Below are 23,935 nucleotides of genomic sequence, written 5' to 3' on the forward strand. Positions count from 1 at the left end.
TGAACAGAAGAGTAAAAGTAGAGGTTAAGAGACTAATCAGGAAACTAAGATGACTTCAGCCATCCAAAGGAAAAATGCAGAAGTTGGGTCCTGCTCAGCGTAGGTGATGGATGGCTCTGGAGATGAAAAGGTAAGGGACAGAAGCGAGATAAAACTGGTAGAACTTGGCAGACTGTGAATGAGGAGATGGAAAGTAATAAGATGAATACACAATGGCATGTATGTAGAGGGCGACATCTCTGAGGTAGGAAACAATGGAGAATGTGTTTTCTTGGGGAGGAGGGGGAAAAGATGGTCAGAAAAAGATCAAGATCTTTAGTTGAAACACACCAGTACACCTGCTCATTAGTTATGTGACTACAGGCAAGTTAACCTAAGTCTTGAGTTCCTCATCTATAAACCATGGAAAACAATCATTCCTAACATCACATGAGAACAAAGGCAAGATTAAGTAAACTAAGATAGCAAATGAAAAGTTTAATCAGAGAAATTGGCACTCAAGTCTCAATAAATGGTTGCATTTGTTACTAGTTCAGAGATCATTTACATTTCTCTTTAAAGAATGACCTGCGCTGATCATACATTTCCTTCAGGCCCTCTCAAAAGCCATTCAGAATGTCAGTTCTGGGTTTTTTTAATGGCATAAACCTATCTGGAAAAAAAAGTGGGGGAGGAATAAGAGAGAAAACATGAGGTCAGAGAAACACACTGTTAAAGGGTGCAGAGATAGACAACTGCTCTGACCCAGCATGCCAGAAAATGTACGATCCTAGTCCAGATGTGGGAAAGCCAATAAACAGTTTTGTCTAATAAAGTTAAACAGTGTACATCCAGACTTTATATATGCTACATGTGAAATAAGTACTCACGTCTGCCAAAAGTATAAGAAAGTTCACAGAAAGTTGATTCTAACAGTCATAAACTAAAAACCACCCAATGCTCATCACTACTGCAAATAAATAAATACACAGTGGTATATTCACACACTGAAATACTAGGTAGCAATAAAAAACGAGTTGAACAATGGCTCTATGCAACAAAATGGGTGAATCATCCATCACAGGTGAATCATCACAGGATGTTGAGCAGAAGAGGTCTGACTCAACAGTATATATCAATAACCTAGGTATCACTATCAGACCTAAGAGTTTAACACTAATATTTAATATATGGTCCACAATCAAATTTCTTCAATTGTTTCATGCCATCCCCAATTCAGGATCCTGTTTTTGGCTTGATGCATTGCATTTCATTACCCTATTCCTTGAGTTTCTTTTACTCTATTATATCATATCCCAAAACAGTCTTCATTTTTCATTTGTGACTTTTCGTGACATTAACAATTCTGACCCGGTTTAGTTTTTAAATGTTCCTGTTATATAAAACCCAAAAATTTGCAAATGAATTCTATTTACTCAGTGTCTTCTACAATCTTCAGCAGAACATGAGCACTGGAATATCTGTGTCTCAACAGACTACTCAGGCCAGTGCAGACTACTCAGGATAGTTCATCATCAAGCACAGTACATGATCATTCTACTTTAACTCACCGCTGAGTCCGAGCAGGCCATGGTGTCTGGCTGGGTGTGGGCATTGAATTTGTAGGGCTCACCAGCATGGCACTATAGATGTTGGAAGCAACTACAAGTATGCAAAGAAGTATGGGCCCAATGATTGCTCCCTCCAGGCCGAGGTAATATGCTCCACCAGCCACTGCCAAGCCTGTCAGGTAAGGATGGCCACCTCTAGAATCAGAACACACAGATTAGCACATGACTTTTAACAAAAATAAACCCTGCAGTAAATCTGAAACATGTTCTTTAACATAATGTTCATTCACAATTATTTCTTTAGATTGCCTCAGTAAGATAATTGAACACTGATAGTAATAAAATTGAGATGCGAGAAACATGTGACATTTACTTTTTTTTTTTTTTTTAGAGGCATGTTTTTATTTATTTGTTTGTTTTTGTTTATACACGCACTGGGTACAGTCAGAAGCACGGGGGGGTGAGAGAATTCACCAGAGCCAGAGCGGGGAGCAGAGCAGGCAGAAGGACCGAAGTACACTGCTGAGGGGAGCAGCGGGCGGCAGGAGAGGTCTGCGCGCCATGTGGGACCCTCCTCCCGTGGCTGGGGAGCAGCCGGGGATCGAACCGGCGCCGCAGAGGCCGCGGGCAGCTTCGCAACCCAGCGCTCAACCGCTGTGCCACCGGGGAGGCCCCGTGACATTTACTTTTCCATAGGTCCAGCAACTGAAGGAATGAAGTCAGATTGCTAAATCTTGTACCTATTATGTGGTTGCCTGAAGTGGGTTATGTTGGCTTAAGATTGGTTATATTAAATCTTCTGTTATGTGTACTTCTATTAAGTGGGCACAACTTAGCTTGCACAATGTAAATTCAATTAATTATGCTTTTCATAGAACAATAATAATACAACACCATCCCTGCTGTTCACAGATTACACCTGTGGTAACCTCCTAAAATACAGATTTGGTCACAGGTAATGGAAAAAGGCCTCATGAGGAAAACATCTATCACAAATCCATAGATTTTTATTTTATAGGAGAGTCATTATTGCCCTTTAACTTATCACAATATCATTTACATGACTGAAATAAGGAAGATTATAGCACACTGATAATGATAATAAATGACCAATAACATAAAGAGAGACTTGGAAATAAGGCATTTATCCTTGCTTCTACTGTTCAAACACAGCTGACCAGACCAGTTTAGTGTGGAGCAAATAACTAAATATCCTGGAACAATGTTCTGTATTACATTATAGCTCAATAAGTAACATTCAGGTTAGCCAGTCTTCAGGAAACCAATACGTTATATTCAGAATTTGTTTTTATCAATCCAAAGAAGGATTTAGAACATTATTCCATGTACCCTAATAACTTTTTCTGTAAACAAAGCATTAAAAAAAATCTAACAGATGGTTAAACACTTTTTAAAAGTATGAGAGCTTTTAAATTAAAACTTAATGTATTAAAAAAAAAACAATTTATGCAAAAATATTTCATTTTACTTTAAATTTGGTATTGTTTTAAGATAAAACCACATATATATCTTAAATTCTAGCTACAAACCTTAATATAAAATTTATAGTAAAGTTTAAAGAAATGAAAGCACATCATATAAATCATATAACTACTGATACTACTTAAATTTCAACTGGTGGCGCAAGGGGTTAAGCACCACACTATGAAGCAATCTGAAGCCTCTGCAGCATGAGTTCAATCCCCGGCTGGCCAGGGAGCAACCCACATGGTGCAGCAGACCTCTCCTGTATCACCCGCTGCTGCCCTCAGCAGTGTATTCCACTCAGCCTGTTCTGTTCCCCACTCTGTCTCTGGTGAATCCTCTCACCCCCCCCCCCCCATTTCTGGCCTGTACTACAGCTCTTGTATGCATAAATAAATAAATCTTTAAAAAAAAAACCCAACAAGTTATAAAGTTCTTTTATCTTTAACTTTCAAGTTTTAGGCATTAAAATTCCCAATTGGGGCCTCACTGGTGGTGCAAGGGTTAAGACACAACCATGAAGCTGTCCGCAGCCACTGCAGCACAAGTTCGATTCCCAGCCAGCCAGGGAACAACCCACATGGCGCAGCAGACCTCTCCTGACTCGCCCCACTGCTCCCGTCAGCAGTGTACTTTGGTCAGTCTGCCTATTCTGTTCCCCACTCTGTCTCTGGTGAATCCTCTCACCACCACCCTGCCCCCGCCACACACACACCTCTGGCCTGTACCCCAGCACTTGTATTCATAAAGAAATAAATCTTTAAAAAAATAAAATAAAATTCCCAATTGGCTTGCTCACGGAGTTGTTTATTTTTTTTACTCAAAAACTTAGTAGTTCTCTGTCATTATCTACTTTCACTTACTAGAGAAACAAAGTGACATACAAATCAACTTCCATACTTTCAAATTAACTAAAGGGAAGTACTCTTTCTATAAACTTTGACCCTGTCTACCATTATTATAATGATGAGCTTTACTGAAAGAAAGATGAGTATGTTCACTACTACGAAAGTCAGCCATATTCTGAACTTGAGTAGGTTATTAAAATTCAACATTGGTCATATGTTAGCTTCTAAAAAGTTATGTGAATAAGGATATATGACTAAATGAGAATTAGACTGATTTACTTAATGCAATTTCAAAAAGAGATATCAAACTCTATCAAAAGAAAAAAAGAAAAACATGATTAAAAAAAGGCCACCACAATCCCTGGAAATGATTCCCCAGCAACTTAGAAGTTTTTTGCAATACTTACCCTGATATATCAGAATAGATGGCAGTATCTACAAAGTATGTTGGTAAGAGATGAAAAACCAAGAGTAAGATGGCTTTGCATCCTAGGCCTTGTGTAAGCCACAGGTCTAGCACTGCGGGTATGGCTGCCCAATATGTCCCCAGAAATGGCACTGCTCCAAGGATTGCTGCTAAAGCTATTAAAAACATACAAAGAAAGACAACATCAACACAGTAACAAAACAGCAGCACCTAAGCTACTAGGCTTCTCCTACTTAAAAATTTCCACCCAAATTAAAGAAAATACAAGCTCAAACTTCAGGGGAATGATAACTTGCCTAACACAATTAGCTTGTTAAATGAAGGTCCTATTTTTTTTTTTTACATATACTTTTTTTTTTTAATAATAAATTTTATTTTTATATTCCCCATACATTTGCAACCCCCCGATTCTGACCCCAATCCCTCCCCTCCCGCCCCCCACTCCCCAAAAACTGTCTCTGGTTCATAGCTTTTTGTTGATTTTGATTTTCACTTTCTTATAGTTATTCATTTTCTTGGTCCCTTATTTAAGTTCTCTAGATTCCTGCTATGAGTGAGACCATCCGGTATTTTTCTTTTTCTTTCTGGCTTATTTCGCTGAGCATGATCCCTTCCAGCGCCATCCATGTTGCTGCAAATTGCATGTGTTTATCTTTTTTGAATGCTGAGTAATATTCCATGGTGTATATATACCACATCTTCTTGATCCAGTCATCTATTTTTGGGCATTTGGGCTGTTTCCAAAGCTTAGCTATTGTAAATAGAGCTGCTATAAATATAGGGGTGCAGGTGTTCTTTGGAATTGATGTTTTTGTGTCCTTTGGGTAAACAGAAGGTCCTATATTTTAAAACCTGATATTATAAAATTTTCTTAAACTGTATATTTACCTCATGAATTTGTTCTTAAGTAACAACATTTCAGTGTACTATAATTGTTATTCTGAGTCATGGGTAAATTATTATCCAGTCTTATAATGTAGAACTGGTCAAAATTTGTACTGCGTCCAAAGTCAGATCAGAAATTAGTTTCTAAACCTCAGATATGAATATATAGTCCTCATCTTGCTTGTAATAAAAATGAAATATAATTTTTAAAAAAGAAAACCCTTGTAGCTGAAAGACTTTATTTGAAGCCACCCCCTCCCAGAGCAGTATGTTGAAGCACTTTAGAGAAAATCTGGCTGCCCTCCAGAATGAGTCAAGCAATATGGACTCCAGTTCTAGTCCTACTGTTCATTATCAGGTATGTGACCTTGCAAAACTTTGGTTTCTCATATACACAACAAGGACACTACCTACCCTGCCTACTTCACAGAGTTGTTAAAAAGTAACCATTTCCATGAGCCATCAGGCTTGCCTGCATGTCACATGGTGGCTTAAAGGTCATTAAATAGGAAGGTCATTTATGAACTTGGGAATGCAAAGAAGGAAGAGGGCACAGGCAAATGGGGGAAAAATGATGGCAGAAGTAAGTGTGGAAAGCACATCTATCTGGGAAGACAAATGGCTACAGAAACAAAAGAAGGAAAAGTAAAAGAAAAGGAGGAGAGATAACAGAGGAAAAAAGTAAAAATTGGTCATTAAATCACCCTGGTGCTTATGGAATAAGTGTATTAATCAGAATGGATCTTATAAGATGTGCTGACAGTTTATGTACCCCTACCCTAAGAAGGGTATCTTTCCTGGGACAAACCTACATGACCAAACTCATTGTTCCCTGCTTTTCAGATCAGTTCAAACATTGATCGTGTGCCAATTATGTGCCAGGTGTTATGCTAAGTGCTAGCCCATCGATTCATTACTTGTGCAGTGCTCAGTGCTCACTATCACTACTGGGGATACAGCCATAAACGAACATTGCAAATAATATTTGGCTCCTAATCTGAACTAGAGTAAATCTCAAACCACAAAATTTAATGTTTTATACTTGAAGATGGCATTTCCCAATGTATATAGCAAAATGGCTTAGGTTTCCTTATACAGAAAACAGTGGAAGTTATGATGACTGTTACCTGATGGTATGAAGACAATATTGATGCCAAATATAGTATGAGTGAGCCAGGTATACAATCCATAGAAGCCAGCCATTTTGAGGGAAGCATCAAACACCCCTCTAGAAAGGCCAAAGATAAAAGGAAAAGTTGATGAACACAGTACCATATTGTGACTGAGAAAAATAAATATTTCTAGACTTATGGCTATGTCATTCTAAATCTGGGAATGGCTTCATTTCACCCCCAATAGTCTGAGAATACTGTTTTGTGTTTTATTTCAAAGAAATACCTTATTCTAGAACTCGGAAATGTTTATTTTTTTTTAAAGATTTATTTATTTATACATTAACTGGGGTACAGTCAGAGGCATGGGAGGGTGAGAGGATTCACCAGAGACAGAGTGGGGAACAGAACAGAAAGAATGATGAAATACACTGTTGAGGGGAGCAGTGGGTGAGACAGGAGAGATCTGCCACACCATGTGGGTATCTCCCCAGCCGGCCAAGATCGAACCCACACTGCAAAGAATGCGCACAGCTTCAAAGCGCTGTGTCCAACCACTTGCACCACCAGAGAGGCCCAAAAGTTGAGTATATTTCTAATGATATTGTTAAACTCTAAGAATTAGAGGCTGTTGCCATCCTTCCCTTTAGGAAGAGCAAGTAGAGGATAATATAACTTGAACTTCATCCATCTCCCTTCTCTTATGCCATGTGGGTTTCTCTTGCAGTATCATCCCACAGTGCTTCAGCTATACAACCAAACCTACAAAGTAACTTATACAAATGCTGTCAAAGAATGTAGGTCACTGGGGAAGAATTTATGAAGAAAAAAATTTTTATTAACTCCAAAGTAAAATCAAAGAGGAAAATAATAAGAGGTGTAAAAATAGACACATATTTTTGATGGTTAATAGGAATGCTATACATGAAAATACACAATCTCACTAGCTTCATTTTTGCATTTTAGCTAGGAGATTAACATAGTACTGTGTACAGGGGAAAAATAAGGAACTGCTCAGAGAAAGCACAATGGCAGCAAAGCTTAAATTACCCTACGGTATCACAAAATTATGAAACAGGGTTCTGTGGGGTGCAGGAAAGGTATGCTCATGTATTATGAGAGAAATAAAAATAGTCCTAATTGAAATAGCAGAGACTGGCAGCAAAGGTCACGCTGTACACACAAAAGGAAGAACCAAGCTTTTCCAAAGCATCCCAAGAAGAACCAAGTTAAGCTCTGGAGCCTAGAGATTCAGTCATTAAGTAGGGTTCTGAAACATGGATTTGATGATAGAATGATTCCTCAAATTATAAAACCTTCTTGGTCATCCTGACCAACAGTTTCACTTGAGAATGCCCTAATGGTGCCTTGTGACCTCTGACAATAAGGACCCAGATTAAAGTGGTGTCAAAAAGACCTAAAGGGAGATAGTTCACAGCAAATAAAAAAAGATCTGAATAGCAACTGAATAGAAGAGATGAAGGAAAGAGGAAAAATGACGTAGCTTCAGATTTCAAGTCTGTGGGAAAAAGAATGGCAGTGTCTCAAAGTCAGGAAGAAGTCCAAAACGTGAGCTGTGGAGGAAAAGGGTATACATTTAGTTTGGGCAATGGTAAGAAAACAGGATAATGAAAATACCCTGGAGGTAGCTAGAAGTAAGAGACAAAGTTTAATAGAGAACTTAGGACAAGAGATTTGAGATGTAACAGAATAGAATAGTCATGGGAAAGGATAAGCTATAGGAAGGGGCAAGTCTAGAGAAAATGGGGCAATGGGCTATCTTCTCAGAGGGAACTTAAAGACAAAGATACACCAGCCAAAGAGACAATGAAATCACTTCTGTAGCAGAAAAGGAAAAGGAAGCTTTTGAGAAGGAGGTAGTAAATCCTGTCACTTATTAGTGGCATGATCTTAAAAATTATAAAACTTCCCTGAGCCTCACTTTCCTCAACTGCAAAAAGGGTTAAGAGTATTCAGCGTGTAGTGTTTTGATGAAAATGGATAATGTGGCTGAAGTGCTAAGCTTAGTCCCTGGTGCACAATAAGCACTCAACTAAGTCAGTGCTACTATATCATTGTGTCGTGATAACTAACCAGAATTGTAATAAAACTAAAAATAATGAACATAGTTTGCTGCTCTTTTCTCCTTCCAGTTGTTGGAAGTATACCTATTTTTCGCTTTGTGCTAAAGAGGAGCCGTGTATGACAACAGTTTTTGAAGTGCAAATAGCATACCACCAAGCTGTGGATTAGTTATTGAAATTGTAAGGTACTAACCAGGCTATTTTGAGCATTAATCCAAAATACTACACACACACACACACACACACACATAACCACTCATCTTTCAGGTTCTTTGGAACCTAAAATTCAGAGTGCTAGGAATAATTTATTCATAATCAAATATAACTAATGGCATGTACAATACTATTTCAATGAGTTAACAGAAATCATTAGTTTAATCAATGCAAGAATATTCCTTAGATCATACCAATGCATCCCCTCATTTAGTCCACTCATTGATAACAACCTTTTAATCAATATGTTTTGAGTACTTAGATTCAATGAGCATTGTGCTGTCTTGCCATCAAAGGAAGAAATTATGACACACTAATCTTCTGCAAGAATCACAATCACTTCGATTGTGTCATTTTCTAAGGGAGGTTACATAAGACTTGCACTGGGTGAATCCATGGCCCCATCAGGACCACCATCAACCTCTTCCCTTTATCACTGCTCACAGTCAAGATCACATACTATAGACATTTACAAAAAACCTTTATCAAGGTCACCAGTCTATGGCTTATATAACATATAGTGTCCCTCCACTCTCTCTCAGCCCTCTCTTGAATAGATGAGGATTTGCCTGTGCTCAGTCTTCTGCCACCTCTTTTCAGTCATTCTTAATGACTGACATCTGTTCTCCAACTACATCTCCAAGTTTTTCCAGCACAGAGCCATAAAAAGAACATCAAATTTAGACGACTCTGGAGGCTCTTTACATCCCTTCTTTTGCTCAGCCAAGCTGGTTCAGTGGAAGAGGAAATTGATATCAGCCACTGTGTTGCAGGTGCCCCCCTTCTAGGAGGGCGACATTCTCACTCACTCAAAGAACTTCCACTCTTAGTCCTGTAGATGTTTCCTTGCCCCTGAGCCATATGCAGACCATTCTGGGGGAGGGCCCCTACTCCACTAGAAGGCAGATCATAGTGCATCCAATTCATTCAGGCCCCATCTAATCATACCTGTCTGCAAATAAAAACTCTAAATTCACACACAATCAGATTTTTTCCTGCTTTTAGCTTTCCCCCGAATAAACACTATTGTATAGTTACACTGTAGAGCACTAAAGGGGTGTGTGCCCACACCTTGTCCATATATATATATATATATATATATATATGAGGATATATATAAATAATTGTATATTGTTATAATAAATAAATAGTAAATAATTGTAATTGCTGATATCAATTGCTGATATATATATATATATATATATATATCCTCAGCAATAGATGCTTGAATTGATTTCAAATGATTGGTTAGGATTTTAATTCCTCTTAACCAGCTGTCTTTACCCTTTATAAATTCTAGTATGAAAAACTTCCTCTTTCACAAGCTACCTAATGCTTTACTTCTCTCATTTCTGACCAAAAGATAATTGTTGCTCTTTATCCGAGTGAGAGAAAACTATCCGGATAACTCAGGATTTGATCAGCTAACCCTACTTTTAATGGAATGAGATTTGAAGCAAGGAGAGGAGTGGAGAGAATGTTACATCATAGTCAGGCCCTCAGAATGCATGGGACCCTAGACCACAGAAGGGTAGAAGGCAGGTGCCTAAGAAACAAAAGGAGAGTAAAGAGCCCCACATCAAATTCTGCCTCCTTCCAACATGTCCTTATCTGGTTCTACCCGCTTTCTAATGATGAAATAAGAATATTGTGAGACTGTCATTCCTCCAGAAAACAAAAGAGATTATTTACTTACCAGTTTTTTACCCTCCCTGCCACACACTGCGCCTCAAGAAAAGAGTGACTAGTGGAAAGGGACATGCCAGCTTCCAGAGACACCGCATATAAAATTACCAGTTGGGGAAAGCAGCCCAAGTTCTCTTGCTCACTACAAACCTCTCTTGGGAAGGTACTTGCCTTCCTCTTTCCTGGCTCATCTGCCTGAGTGGCCCATTTTCATTGTAAAATGTACAGAAAGCTGGTTGACACTGGATTTCCCATTCCAAAGGGAAATGGCCACACTGTTCACGCAGACCTAGGATGCTGCTGAGGGGACCCGGGGGCGGCTTGCACGGTAGCCTCCCATTCCACTGGGAATAATGGTCACACACAGACAACATATAACCACAGCATCACAACAGATCGTCTGGAGTCCTTGGAAGTATTAACATTTTTATGTCATTACTACATAGTTTAACATGAATGTTTACTCTACTGTTAACTAAAAAATTAACAAGAGGTTGTTTCAGTTATAGAGGCAAATAGCAAATATTTGTATCTCAATATTAATTCTATTCTAAGCCTATTAAAATGAATCTAACAACTCTGAGAACATCATTATGAGAAGTTAAACATATAAAAGAGTTTTTGAATGTCATTTTTCCTTAGAAAGATTCAGGTTTATTAGACCCACCTTTAATCAGGTAGTTTAAAAGGCATTTACTGACCTTGTTATTTAAAAATTGTAGTTAATTTAATTTTCCCCAATATGCACAAGAGCTTCTGTCTCTGTTACAGTGTCAAGAGAGATATCTCTTCAAATAAATGAAAATACATTTTCTTATAGAATAGCTTTAAACTCTTCCTTACATATATTAATTTAAACCAACACTGTTTATAGTCTTAAATGCATGAGAATTTTTTTCCAATGGACACTTAATTCATTCAAAGTCAAAAACGGAACTAGTGATTGATTAAATGACTGATTTAACAATAATTATTTTTAGTACAAAGTCTTCTAATTCTCCAAAAGTGGGGGAAGCATGTTCATTTTCCCATATGAAAATATCACGGTACACACACTCTCCCATCCAGTTCATCAGCTGGACTTTCACCCACTGACACTGAATAGCTGTAACTCCACAAGCAAGAGCCATACCCGTGTGCATGCACTCATGTGAAAATATCACACACACTAAATTGCACTGAGGCCGTGACAACATGCAACTTAGTAATGTGCAATATCTCCACCAGAGCAAGCAGAATGGGAGCATCAGGGAAGAAGGGTGCGATGCAAACATTCGGGACACAACATGCTCTAAGGGGAGTAAAATGGTTTGGGGACAAGGAGGCATGCCACTAGCTCTACAATTCATGAATGAAAACCCAATGTATTCAATTTAGAAGAATACTTATTCAGAATTGAGAATAAAAATTAAGCTTCAAAAATTCAATAAGACAGTGATTTTAAAGTAGCCACATATTTCAGAAGACAATGCACGAAGAACAAAGATGCTTTCACTGTCTGATCATGCAGTTAACCACCAATTTAAATTCCACTTTTACCTTATTAATGGACCATGTAAAATGAGTTTAATGATTTCTACTTAAATGCAACACTGATGATAACTAATGACTGATGCTTATAAAACTTATCACAGATAATTTGCAGACTTAAGTGCACTCTCAGAACACTAATGATTTTCATAAAGATTTGTATGATATTTTTCCTCTTAAAAACTTTCTAAAAGAAGAAACATACACCATATTGAATACAATCCTTCAGGATGCAAAATTTGACAAGAGCTCTTAGAACCAGAACTCACAGCTATCATATATGCTTAAGAAGTTTCTTCAAAAGAAGCTACATAAAATCTGCGCATTTTTGATGTGTCTTGAATTTAGTCCAATAAAGAAAGAGAAAAAAAGGATTTCAACTGCCAAGTATGACTTGAATTTATAAATGTGAACTAAAATTATAAATTTTAGTTTATTTAACTTAATATTGGTTAGAAAAATGGTGTGGGTCATAAGTTTATACCATATTTTTCAGACTTGAAAAAATTTATCAATTTTTGGTAACCATTAGGATTATAGTTCTGGTACTTAGAGTTGTTAAAAGATTTTTCTGTATTAAAATAAAATGATTAAACTAAAGATTTTTGCCCTAATATACTTTGGAACCAAGATAGGGGCTACTATTATCGAGCATAATTAATGTATGCAAGCCCAAGAAGGCAACTCTAGTTTGTATTGATAAAAAGATATGTATTTCCTCATATCTCCATAGATGACAGCAGTGCTAATCTTAAATTATCTCCAGTGGAAAATCTAAATTTTTAGCTGCCAGCTTCTTGTGTCCATCTGAATAGTTTTAACAATACCACAAGTTTATCTCATGATCTTCTCCCCCAACCAGCTTCTTCTGCTATAGCAGAAGGGCATGTTCAATCAGCTGAACCGAGATGCAGATCACAGTTTTGCTTACCAATTCCAAGCAAACAATATTAAAAAGTTTAAAACAGCGTATTTGGTAGGAAAAAAAGATGGCTCAATGACAGACATTTAGATGATGGCTGGCAAGTGGTTCACTCTAAGAAAATAGGACAAAAGAAAATCCAAGAACCAGAATTTGAAAACAGAAAAACTTCAATGGGAATAAGAGTGTTATTAGAGATTACCTTCGAAAAATAAAGTACCATCTTTATGAAGTTCTCTATGGACAAAGTAGCTATTTTTCTGTAAGGCTTGGCTGAACTAGAGGATTCTAGTTAACCAGCCTTTAATACGGGTGGTTCAATAGCTTTATCCTAATAGGAAGGCAGGTTACTTTTCCTTTTTGGTAGAGCCTTTCCATAGACATTTTTGAGTCAGACAAATGTCACTTAGATCAACTTAAGTTCATATATTACTAGAATTTTCATCATTTTATTTACTCAATAAGGATAAAAGCAGTGGTCACATAGGCCTAGAAAGGGCACTAAAGTCAATAAGCTAATCTTTCCAGAAGACAGCTTCACCCGGAAGCTGTTACATTAGTTAACATACACCCAAAACCTGGAATCTTTACATGGATGGATGATGCTGAGAGCACCTTAGGGGGTGAAGAGCTTTTCAAAAAAAAGTTTTTAATCCTAATTAATGTCTAATCAGGGAAGTAAGATAGTGTTAAGATGACTCAGGCCTTGTCAGTAATAAGGAGAAAACATAACAAAGATTTCAGAGAGACTGTTTTAGTAACATATATGTTATTTGAATGTAACTGAGGTTTTTCCAAAGATAAAAGTGATATCCTCACCAGCTGTCACATGTATACAGGGAAAAATTAGGCAAGATTAGCCAGTCAGGATTATTGGATCATATCAAGATTTCTGTGGCAGACTAGTTTCAAGAAGTAGTATTTTTTTTTAAGTGTGTGAAAAATAAATGCCAGTCAAAGATTCACTATTTAAGAGAAGCTTAAAACCACCTGGTTAACAACTTGTTAGAAAAAGGAGCTCTAATGTATAAAATGATTTAATGTGAGTAGCTTATTCATAAGTAGTAAAAATTATAGTCTTATTAATGAGTTAAAAGGAACAAGGGACAAGGTTTGGGGGAGTGGCTGAGCTAGGCCTGGGCTGGTCTCCAATACCTGAAATGATGAAGAGAAAAGGGACCAGGAGCCAGTAAAGCTGGAGAATCATCTTATTGAGAAGCCATGAGGCAGTGCATGAACCTCAGAAGGCATGACTGATGGAAAGTTCTGGTCAGAATCTGAGATGCATAGAGAGACTACAACTTGGAGATAACCAAAAAGTTTACAGCTTGTATCCAACCTACCCTTTGCAGAGGACATAGCCTCTGCATAGGCTGCAGGAGAGAGGAAGAAATAGGAAGGTATACTCTCCTCCCTGAACAAACCTAGAATTCCTGAGAGAGGAGGGTTCTGAGAAGTGAGGAGTAATGTGGCACAAGAGGGGATTTTCCTGAGCAAGTGACATAAAACAGGAGCTAAAGCAAGAGTCTATACATGAAAAGCCAATGGAGGCAGCCATTAAATCCCTGTGAATCACAGACTTGAGAGTAGATTATTGAAACTGCTCTGAATTTTTTTTTCTTAACATTTGCACTGCTCGTATTATTCTCTCAGGAGGAAGTAAAAAAAAAATTAAGAATACCAATGTTCATCATATTATTTAGTTTAAGCTATTACTAGGCAGGTCAAGACAGAAATGAGGCTTCTCATGAAAAACAGTTTCTGAAGGAAGGAAGAAGAGTATAAATCTTATCCCTACCTGATAGCTTCTTCCACAGATTGGCCAATAATATTAGAGGAAGGACCTGGCTGAGAGAGTGGTGTCAGACTTATCACCCACTTCACTGGCTTGTAGTACTCATCACTGGAACTTAATAGATAAAATAGCGTGGTCAGGAAAATTATCTGCAAAACAAAGGACAACGTCTCCTAAAAAAATCACATCTGAAAATTACAGAAAGGAAACAAAAGGAGCCAAAAACACGCTTTGCTGTGGAATAGGACATGACGTGTGCCTATCACCATGTACATACCAGAGACAGCACAAAATTGAGAAGGGCAGTCCCGCTGTAGAAGACGATGGTCAGGAGCGTCGTGACAGTGGTAAAAAGCAGGCTCACATTGCGGCTCATAACAATCCACAGAGACTCTAAGATCTAACAGGAGGGAAAGCTGAATATTAGAACCTCAGGAGAGAGGTTTCTATAGCTAGCTAGTGCTAATACAATGCCATAAGCTGAAAAGACAAGAACTGAGTATTATTTTAAATGAAACAAACAAACAAAAGTCATCTAAAGACGTCTGAATGCTGACTAGAAAGATTAAGTGAATTTGGGTGAATCAAATCCAAATAATATTAGGCAACCATTAAGAATAACTATTAATAACAAAAATATTTTATGATACAATGCTAAATTTAAAAAAAGGACCAAAATTTTGTATTTAGCATAATTATGTAAAAAAGGTATGCATAGAAAAAATATGTACAGAAAAGTAAACCATAATGCAACCTGTGATTATATTTAGCTTGTAGAAACACAAGTGCAGGTCATGAAATTCTAGCATTTGTCTTACTAGGTATTTCCCCCATCCCTTGCAACCTCCAACTCAAAAGATTCATCTACAAATACAAAAGCATCACTTCAATGGCTTCACTAAAATCAACAATAAAAGAAAGGCATATATAGGATTAAGGGCAGAGCTCTGCAGCTGAAAATCTTTGCTCAGATAAGATGACAACTATTATATGAGGACCTACTAAGTTCAGTTGATTCATCACCTGCACATCTACCAGAAACAGATATAAAATGAATGTTATTAATATATGCTAAACATTACTAAAGGAAGATGTATAATATCTACAGCACACCTACATGTTTTCATTTCCTATCTCTTGATGAACTTAAATTCCCTCATGATAACATCTGTTCTAATCTTCTAAAGTGAACTATCCTTTCTCATAAGAAAAAAACATGAAAACACATTGATCAGAAGAGCACCCTCCTTCAGTTTTTAGGATGCTCCCATCAACCTCACAACAACGCTAAGAGGAAAGACGTTACCATCTTTAGTCTAACTATAGCTCAGAGATTTTTTAAAACTCGTCCAAGTACATAAAGCTAATAAGTAAAACTAGAGCTGGGACCAGAAAGCCCAAAGTCTAATTTTATTTTGGTGTCCTTTTCAAAATAGCAGTTCTGGGTTTTGTCATATGTTCAAGTTATACCGTCTGTTCTATGAAAGGCCTGTCCATTCCTTTCCTACCTCAAATGTGTCATGATAAAAGGCTTATTTTGTTATCCTCGGCATTTCTTGCAAACCTCAGTTCAGTCTTCGTAAGAGAACTTTGACAGGCTATTTTCACTTACAAAAACTCCTTACATAAAATTCTAGAAAATGCACCACAATGCCTACAAAAATATGCATGCTTGACTGTTTGACCTTGTGGAATAAAGAATGAATGAATAATGCCACTGATTCCAAGAAACAAACCAACAATGCCCTTACTTGTGATTTTGACAAGCATTCTTTTGGGGGCATCAGTTATTTTGGAATTTTTAATCAAAAAAATTTTTAAATTGCTCTTGGGTCATACTGATAGGAAATACCCTCTTGTAATTGTTAGACTGGCAACAATAGTCAAACTTACTGTGTACCCAAGGAGATTAGGAAGAAGGTTCAGAATACAAAGAGTCATTGAGTACTATAAGAATAATGGCAGGAATGAAAGATTGATCAGTCAGCTTCTTAAAATATTTTTTGATAAGATAGGTGATGATACAAACTGTGATTTTTTTTTTATAATGTATAACAAAATCTGTCAATATTTAGAAGGTATACAGCAATTAGTGAACCCATATTCCAAATCACCAGGATATTACAAGAGTAAAAGACCCATTCTTAACCAAGCTGGATCAACAGACTTTAACATAAGAGAATACAAAAAGTTCACAGATAAAGTTTCCAATTCCACACTGCAACTAACCTCTAAGAAATCCCATTCATTGAATTTTGGTATAGTATCAAAGAAGACTAGCCACAATTATCTGAAAAAGTTATTAAAAGCATTCTCTCATTTCCAATACATATATGTATGAGGCTGGATATTTTTCAAATACTTCAATCAACACAATAAATTCCAACAGAATGAATGCAGAAGATATGCAAATCCATACATTATACAGATTTGCAAAAATGTGAAAGAAAGGCACTGTCTCACTAAATCAAATTTTGTTTATTTTGGAAAATTTTTCAGACACAGAAAACATGTTCTTTATGTTAACATGTAATATTTTTTAACAATTGATGAGTAGCCTAAAAATTCTCAGATTGTTAATATAACATATAGCAATACTATAACCCACATAATTAAAGCTCTTTCGAGTCTTCAGACCAAAAATTTTGAGAACCACTAGACTAAATAAAACAGAAGTGAGTATCAAAAACATAACATTAAAAAAATTCCTAAAACTGAAAAACAAGAATTTCTAGATCTCATCCCAAACTGTTGTAACTATATTAGGTGAATGGAAGGAAGGGACAGCGTGAGTGTAAAAGTGAGACAGGAGCAAAGGAGTGGGAAAGAAACCCACAAGGGAGGTAGAAGGAAGACTGAGGGACTTGTAAAACAAGCCACATCTCTATCCCGCCCTCCGTATTAGGAAGCCAAAAGATAATGTCTAGGGGCCTCCCTGGTGGCGAAAGGGTTAAGGCCAGCCAGGGAGCAACCCACTTGGTGAAGCAGACCTCTCCTGTCTCGCCCGCTGCTCCTCTCATCAGTGTATTTCAGTCTGTCTGCCCACTCTGTCTCTGGTGAATCCTCTCACACCACTGCATCTCTGGCCTGCACCCCAGCTCTTGTATGCATAAATAAATAAATCTTTAAAAAAAAAAAAAGATAATGTCTAAAACTGCAAAACCATGATGGGACAGCACAAACATTATTTTTTTTTAAACATTTATTTATTTTTATACAAGAATTGGGGTACAGGCCAGAGATGCACGGTGGTGGTGGGGGGGGGGGGACAGTGAGAGAATTCACCAGAGACAGAGTGGGGAACAGAACAGGCAGACGGACTGAAGTACACTGCTGAGGGGAGCAGCGGGCAAGACAGGAGAGATCTGTCCCACCATGTGGGTTTCTCCCTGGCTGGCCAGGAATGGAACTTGTGCTGCAGTGGCTGTGGATTTCTTCATAGGTTGCGTCTTAACCCCTGCGCCACCAGGGAGGCCCAGCACAAACATTATTTTAGAAATGTAAACAACCCAAGAAAGTTAGAGAAATTGATGTTTTTTTTCTGGGGAGTAAGATGAAGTGGAGAAGCATGGAATACAGCACTATTTTTTACTAAAAATCTTAAAGTATTTTTTACTTTTCAGCTATGCCATCTATTATTTTGATAAAAATTAAATTTTAAAAAACCTAGCACTGCAACCTCAATTTTTATAAAATTGGTGAAAGTCACAAGTTTATTCTCAAGAAAATTCTCATCTAGGTGAAAAGCCACATGCCAAGACACTCTCAAGACACACCATGGAATGAAGAGTTGGCTAAACTTATCAATGCTGCAAGCTCTTTGTTGCTGCCTTTCATCCTCTAGAAAACAAGGCAGAGGTGGGTGGTACATGAGAACAAAACAAGCTAGGATTTTGAGTGGTCCTATGCAGTCTCGCTACTGCAACTGGAACCATAGTTCCATTACAAAAGCTCATTTGCACTAAATAGATAGCTCCCTTCCTCGCTGTCTAGCTAGGGACATTCTGCTCAGCCTTAGGGGAAGAGGACATCCATATATGAGAATCTGAGAGCCAAAGTAATGCTCGCATTCTTCAACCACAGTAGAGGCATCTGGGAAGAACATTTGAGGCGCCCTCTGAGTATTGACAATTTTCAAAACTGCAAATGTCATATATTAAAAACATGGTAACTAAAGGCCTCTAAGTGTGAAGAAAACTAGGAATTGGGGTTTCTGCTTTATTTCCAAGTTTGGTTGAACCAGAAAGACTATTTTTTACCGAAAGAAAAGTCTCGATGTTCTCGTGAACAAAGGAAGCAATATCCTGCCAGTCCAGGATGTCTCCCAGCCAGCTGTTCTGACGACTTATGTGCATCTTGTGTCCTCTGTGTCTTCCTGAGTGTGTAATGTTCTATGGAATAAAACAGAGATGAAATTGCCATCTTAAAGAATAAAAAAAGCAAGTAACCTTTTTGTTTTAGGCCCACTGAAACACTATTAAGTACTCACAAGGAAAGAAAATGGTATTATTTAAAAAATGAAATAAAACTCCAACCAAACACATGAAATGTACTATCTTGCTGTTTATATCCTAGTTAGCATGCCTCAGCCTAGCCAACTGCTTCCTCCCTAAATGTTTGTGAAAACCATATTCTTCAAGATATACAACTGTACAAAACCACAGTGTTTACTTACATCTTTTTTTTTTTTTTTTTGCTCCTTAGCCCTTCTACCTTCTTCTGGTTTCCCACTTCTTTTACTTTATCCTCCTTTCCTCACCTCCCTTATGAATTTTCCACATACAATAGAGGTGGGAGAGAATAATATGAAAAAGAAACAAGAATGGGGGAGGATGCTAACTCATCCATGTGAAAGAGTTCCACTGGCAAGAATGCATGAGTAACTAAATTTGAAAGAGATGTGAATAAAAGCGAGTGGATAGGCAAGCAGAAATACAGATAAATTGTTAAGTTTATATGTGTTCCACTTTGCTAATAGCCTAGTGAGTATTAATCTTCATTATGCAGTATAGAAAGACATTTGGTCCTAGTAAAAGAAAGCAATGTACTTTAACCACTTATAAACCTATGTTTTTAAAATACTGACCTCCTTAAGCCTAAAATGAAGCTCAAAAAGGATGAAGAATAGTAAATGCTGTTTGCTGGTAAACAGAAGCCCCAGAGTTACCAGAGGAAATAGATACCACCTTTCCAATTGTCTGGTTCTCCACCAGGTAGGATCAAATACACTATACTCTTCCTAGATTTTCCCAATTAGCTTAATTTAATTCCCAATCTTTGAAACCCACAAAACCCAACACACACACACACCCCTCCACTTATCCCAGGGCAAGAAAACAAATTCCCAACAGGTCATTAAACAATAAATTCAAATTAAAAATTGAGACCTCTGCCCCAAGTTAAGAGATTTTTATATTTTCCTTCTCTCCTTTTATATGGTCCATTTTTTCCCTTGAAAAATCATCACCAACCATGGCCCGCTCTCTACCTCCTTCCCAACTGGATGGGCATCTTCCACAGCACAGATTCTGATGGGCCACAGGGCTTGTGGTCAAATCCAGGGCAAGGCACTGACTGCACAACCAGATGTTTTCAAAACCTCAATTTCATACTAAGTGGAAAATGGTATCATTTTCCATCATAATTTCTGAAGTAAGAGTCATTCAGTATATGCAGCATACAGGGCTGATTTAAAATAAAGATCTCTAAATTTTCACTTCCTCAAAGGGAAAAGTACTCAATATCAAGTGGCACTGTCCAAAACAGTAGACACTAACTACACGTGGATACTAAGCACTCAAAATGTCTAGTCCAAAAATTGAGATGTATTATTAGTGCAAAACATACAGCAGATTTTAAAGACTTAGTATGAAAAAATATATTTACAAAATAACTCATATAACTTTTTTTCTATTGGTTACATACTGAAATGATAATATATTAGGTATATTGTGCTAATAAAAATATACTGTTAAAGATGAATTTCACCTGTTTATTTTAGTCTGCAGGTAGCCAGTAGGAAAATAACATTACTTGTGTGGTGTGCACTACATTTTTACTGCAAAGAGCTAGCCTAATGGATAATGAACAGAGGAGAGGATAATGATACACCAGAGAGATTGGTAGGTTCCATCATGAAGATTAACCATTAATTCACAGTAAGTGAAAAACGCTGCCTTCTAATGATCTGAGGTTTAAGACTTCAAAGCTTAAGAATTTCAAAAAATGAAATCCAAGTATTAGTGCTATTCTATCTGGTCAATGAGTCTCCAAAATAAAAGAACTTTATTAGTTTACAACTAAAATACTCAGCTAAAATAACTTACCTTTACAAACCAAGAATGATACAATCTGTCCCAAAGTTCTAGCACTTGCTTTTCAATTACAGCAGTATTATTCATCTTATCACCAAGAATTTTATGAAGCTGGAACAGAAATAATATTTCAGTTAACAATTCAGTAATATTAATACATGCTGGGTCTTTACACTTGTTCCAAATCAATCTATGTAACTGCCTCTAGCCACATTATATTCCTCTCAAACTTCCCAACATTTCCAGTAAATTTCCTTGCCTTTTTTTCATCTCTTCTCTGTTCCTGGGTCTCTAAGAGAGCAGCTTCAAGTTACAGAGAAAGGAAAAAATGATATCATGATCTAATTTTATCCAACGAGAGAAAAATCTTTTCCATGAGCTCCAATGCCAATCCATCATACAGAAGTCTCATGCTACAGGTATCACTATTTTAAAAATTACCATAGTACTATAAGCTAAATTTAAGACCTTAGCTATAAACACAAATATTTCCCTTAGCTTGCTGAGAGGTATCAAGTGGCAGAGTTATGACTGATCAGACTGGCTTCATACCTCATGGGAATTAAGTACAGTGAGACAAGATAACTTAGAGAAAGGTTACTCACTGTAGCATCTTACCCCAATTTTTAACATGTAGTGATATTAAACATAGTTTTGAAAAGATAAACATCAATTTGTGAACTTCTGGTATTATTTAATCACTACCATGACATACGCTGTGTGGATGGTCAATCCCTACATGATCCTAATTACTTCAACATATTAAAACTTCTAATTACCTTTTATTCCATAGGCAATACTGAAGTGTGGGGGAAGGATATCATAACTCTATCATGGAGTCTGATCCTTAACTCTGCTAATTATATCTTTTCCTCTATCATTTTCCTTTCACAAAGGTCATAAGCACCTCCTCAAGCACACTGCTCTCTCAGATAAACACCTCTTGTTAAAATATACTCTGCCCTTTATTCACCTAAGACTTATCATTCCTTCAGATTTATCTCAAGTGCCACATTAAATACTCAACACAGTTTCAAGTTCATACTTCTAGCATACGATGATAGAAAGTAAGGATTTGGATCTGGTCTGCAGTATGAAACCACAGTATGCAATTTACTACATCAACACCAGGAACATTCGTAGCCTTTCAGAGTCTGTTTCCTCAACTGCACAATAGGCAAAATAATTCAGACTACTAGTTTTCTTGAAAAGATTAATGGAAATAAACTAGAAACTGGATAATAAAATTTAATATGTGCTAATACCGTTTCTCCCCCAAAGTCTTATTTGAACACCCTAGCTTAGTGATCATTCTATCCTACTGCAGAAATAAAGAACTGGCTCTATTTTGAACATGAAGCAAATGACCAACTTCAATATTGTTCAGGCTACCAGCACTATTTAATATGATCATACAGAAATTTTAATTTCATTATCTGTTGCTTATTCACTTAAAGATTCCTATTTCAAAAACAGGAACTATTCTAAACAGAATCTCCACTTACGCTTTATCAAAGGAAGAAGTCACTACCAATGAAGAACCTGCCCCAAAAAAAGCCACAAAAAGAGGTTCTTTCCTTACCTTATGGGTTATCCACTCTCGTCCATATTGGTACACATTGTTAGCTGCAGAATTGAGGGCTCTTTGAACTACCTGAGCCTCGGGAAGCCAACTAAATTAAAATGAAGAAAGAAATGTACACCTTTAGTGTACTATACCAATAACTCTTGAAATTTAACATATTTAAAAATCAGCAACTAACAAATTGATGACCAGTCACCACAAAGATACAAATGAATCACAAGAAGGAATCCTTGACTTCCAGGCCTAACTGGTCTGAATCGAATATTCAGCCTTTCCCTTCAAGCTTTCTTTAGTTTTTAGCCCACTTTCCCTACAATCTCCCTTTCATTCTGTTCTGCCTGGTTTCTCTGTCTTATTCAGCTCCAGAGGAAGTTGTTCTGGGACACTGGGATAGTCAGCAACTGGGGCAGTGCATCTCCAAGTGTGGTCCTCAGACCAGTAGTATCAGAACTGCTTGGGATAGTAGATACACATGTTGATTTTCAATGATAGGCACCCCCAATGTATAATATTCTAAGGCAACACTACTTCAGTTTTTTTTTTTTTTTAAGTGCTTAGAAACCTGTTAAAATGCTAATTCTTAAGCCCAACCCAGATATATAAAAAAGGAAACTCTGGGTTAGGGTCCAGCAATCTGTAGCTTAAGAAGTCCTGCAGGTGACTCTAATGCATGCTAAAATTTGAGAATCACTGATCTAAGAAAGTAAAGAATTGAGGAAGGAAATAAAGGATAAATCATGGTTTTAAATATTTTACCCACTTTTAAGATGTGAGAACTCCTGAGCAGAGTTCCAGATGTACAAGGAACTGCAATCTACAAGCTTGACTCCTTGTACAGTGAGAGGTGGCATCCCCATTTTTCTGTTTACTAACTGGGCTGCTTCATCGGCCTTAATAACATGCTATACATACCCAGTGTTACCCAAAGGAGAAAAAGAGTTTCACATGTTCTGATTCTCCTCACACTGCTGTTTACTAGAGCTGCTAACATTCACAAATCTGACAGTTCTAATTTCAGTTCTTCATGAGTGATGCCGAAGACCATGGCAAGACTAAGGTCCAAATATGCTACAAACCTGGCATGTGGGAGACAGTGAGTCTAGTCAAACGTGCAATATCCTCAATTCATAACAGCTATGAATACTGGTGATTTATACAGAGGTCAGAAGTGATAAATTGATCATATATGTGTACATAAAACAATCATAAGGAGAAAGGGAACTGCCAGAGGCAGCCATGGGAGTAATGACGCCTAGGAAAATGGTGGTCCTTAGCCAGAGAAAAGACATGTCTGAGAAATTAAAAAGCAGAATGTCAAATGATAACAGTTTGAATCTTTAATATTAACCAGTTCATTCTATACTCCAAATAAAATTAAAATGTGAAGCTTTTTTTTTTTTTTTTAGCAAATACTCAGTTCAAATATTCCTCAGCAAAACAAAATTTTAGAGTAGCTTACAAATGTAATAACCTTACAGTATATGAACAAGTTTAGATCT

At 37.1% G+C, this 23,935-nt stretch overlaps 1 protein-coding gene across 1 annotated transcript in view; it reads right to left on the minus strand.

Annotated features, from left to right (window-relative positions):
- Window positions 1–1,546: 1,546 nt before the first annotated feature.
- The window catches only part of TMEM245 (transmembrane protein 245), a 53,228-nt gene continuing 30,839 nt past the window's right edge, over window positions 1,547–23,935 (minus strand). The window contains 8 exon segments of the mRNA XM_037494215.2: window positions 1,547–1,745; window positions 4,291–4,465; window positions 6,323–6,423; window positions 14,541–14,686; window positions 14,815–14,937; window positions 18,797–18,928; window positions 20,864–20,962; window positions 22,434–22,524. Coding sequence (XP_037350112.2) covers window positions 1,547–1,745; window positions 4,291–4,465; window positions 6,323–6,423; window positions 14,541–14,686; window positions 14,815–14,937; window positions 18,797–18,928; window positions 20,864–20,962; window positions 22,434–22,524 — 1,066 coding nt within the window.

Source organism: Talpa occidentalis, unplaced genomic scaffold (genome assembly GCF_014898055.3).
Source record: "Talpa occidentalis isolate TD23 unplaced genomic scaffold, MPIMG_talOcc4v2.1 talOcc4.7, whole genome shotgun sequence".
Lineage (NCBI taxonomy): Eukaryota > Metazoa > Chordata > Mammalia > Eulipotyphla > Talpidae > Talpa > Talpa occidentalis.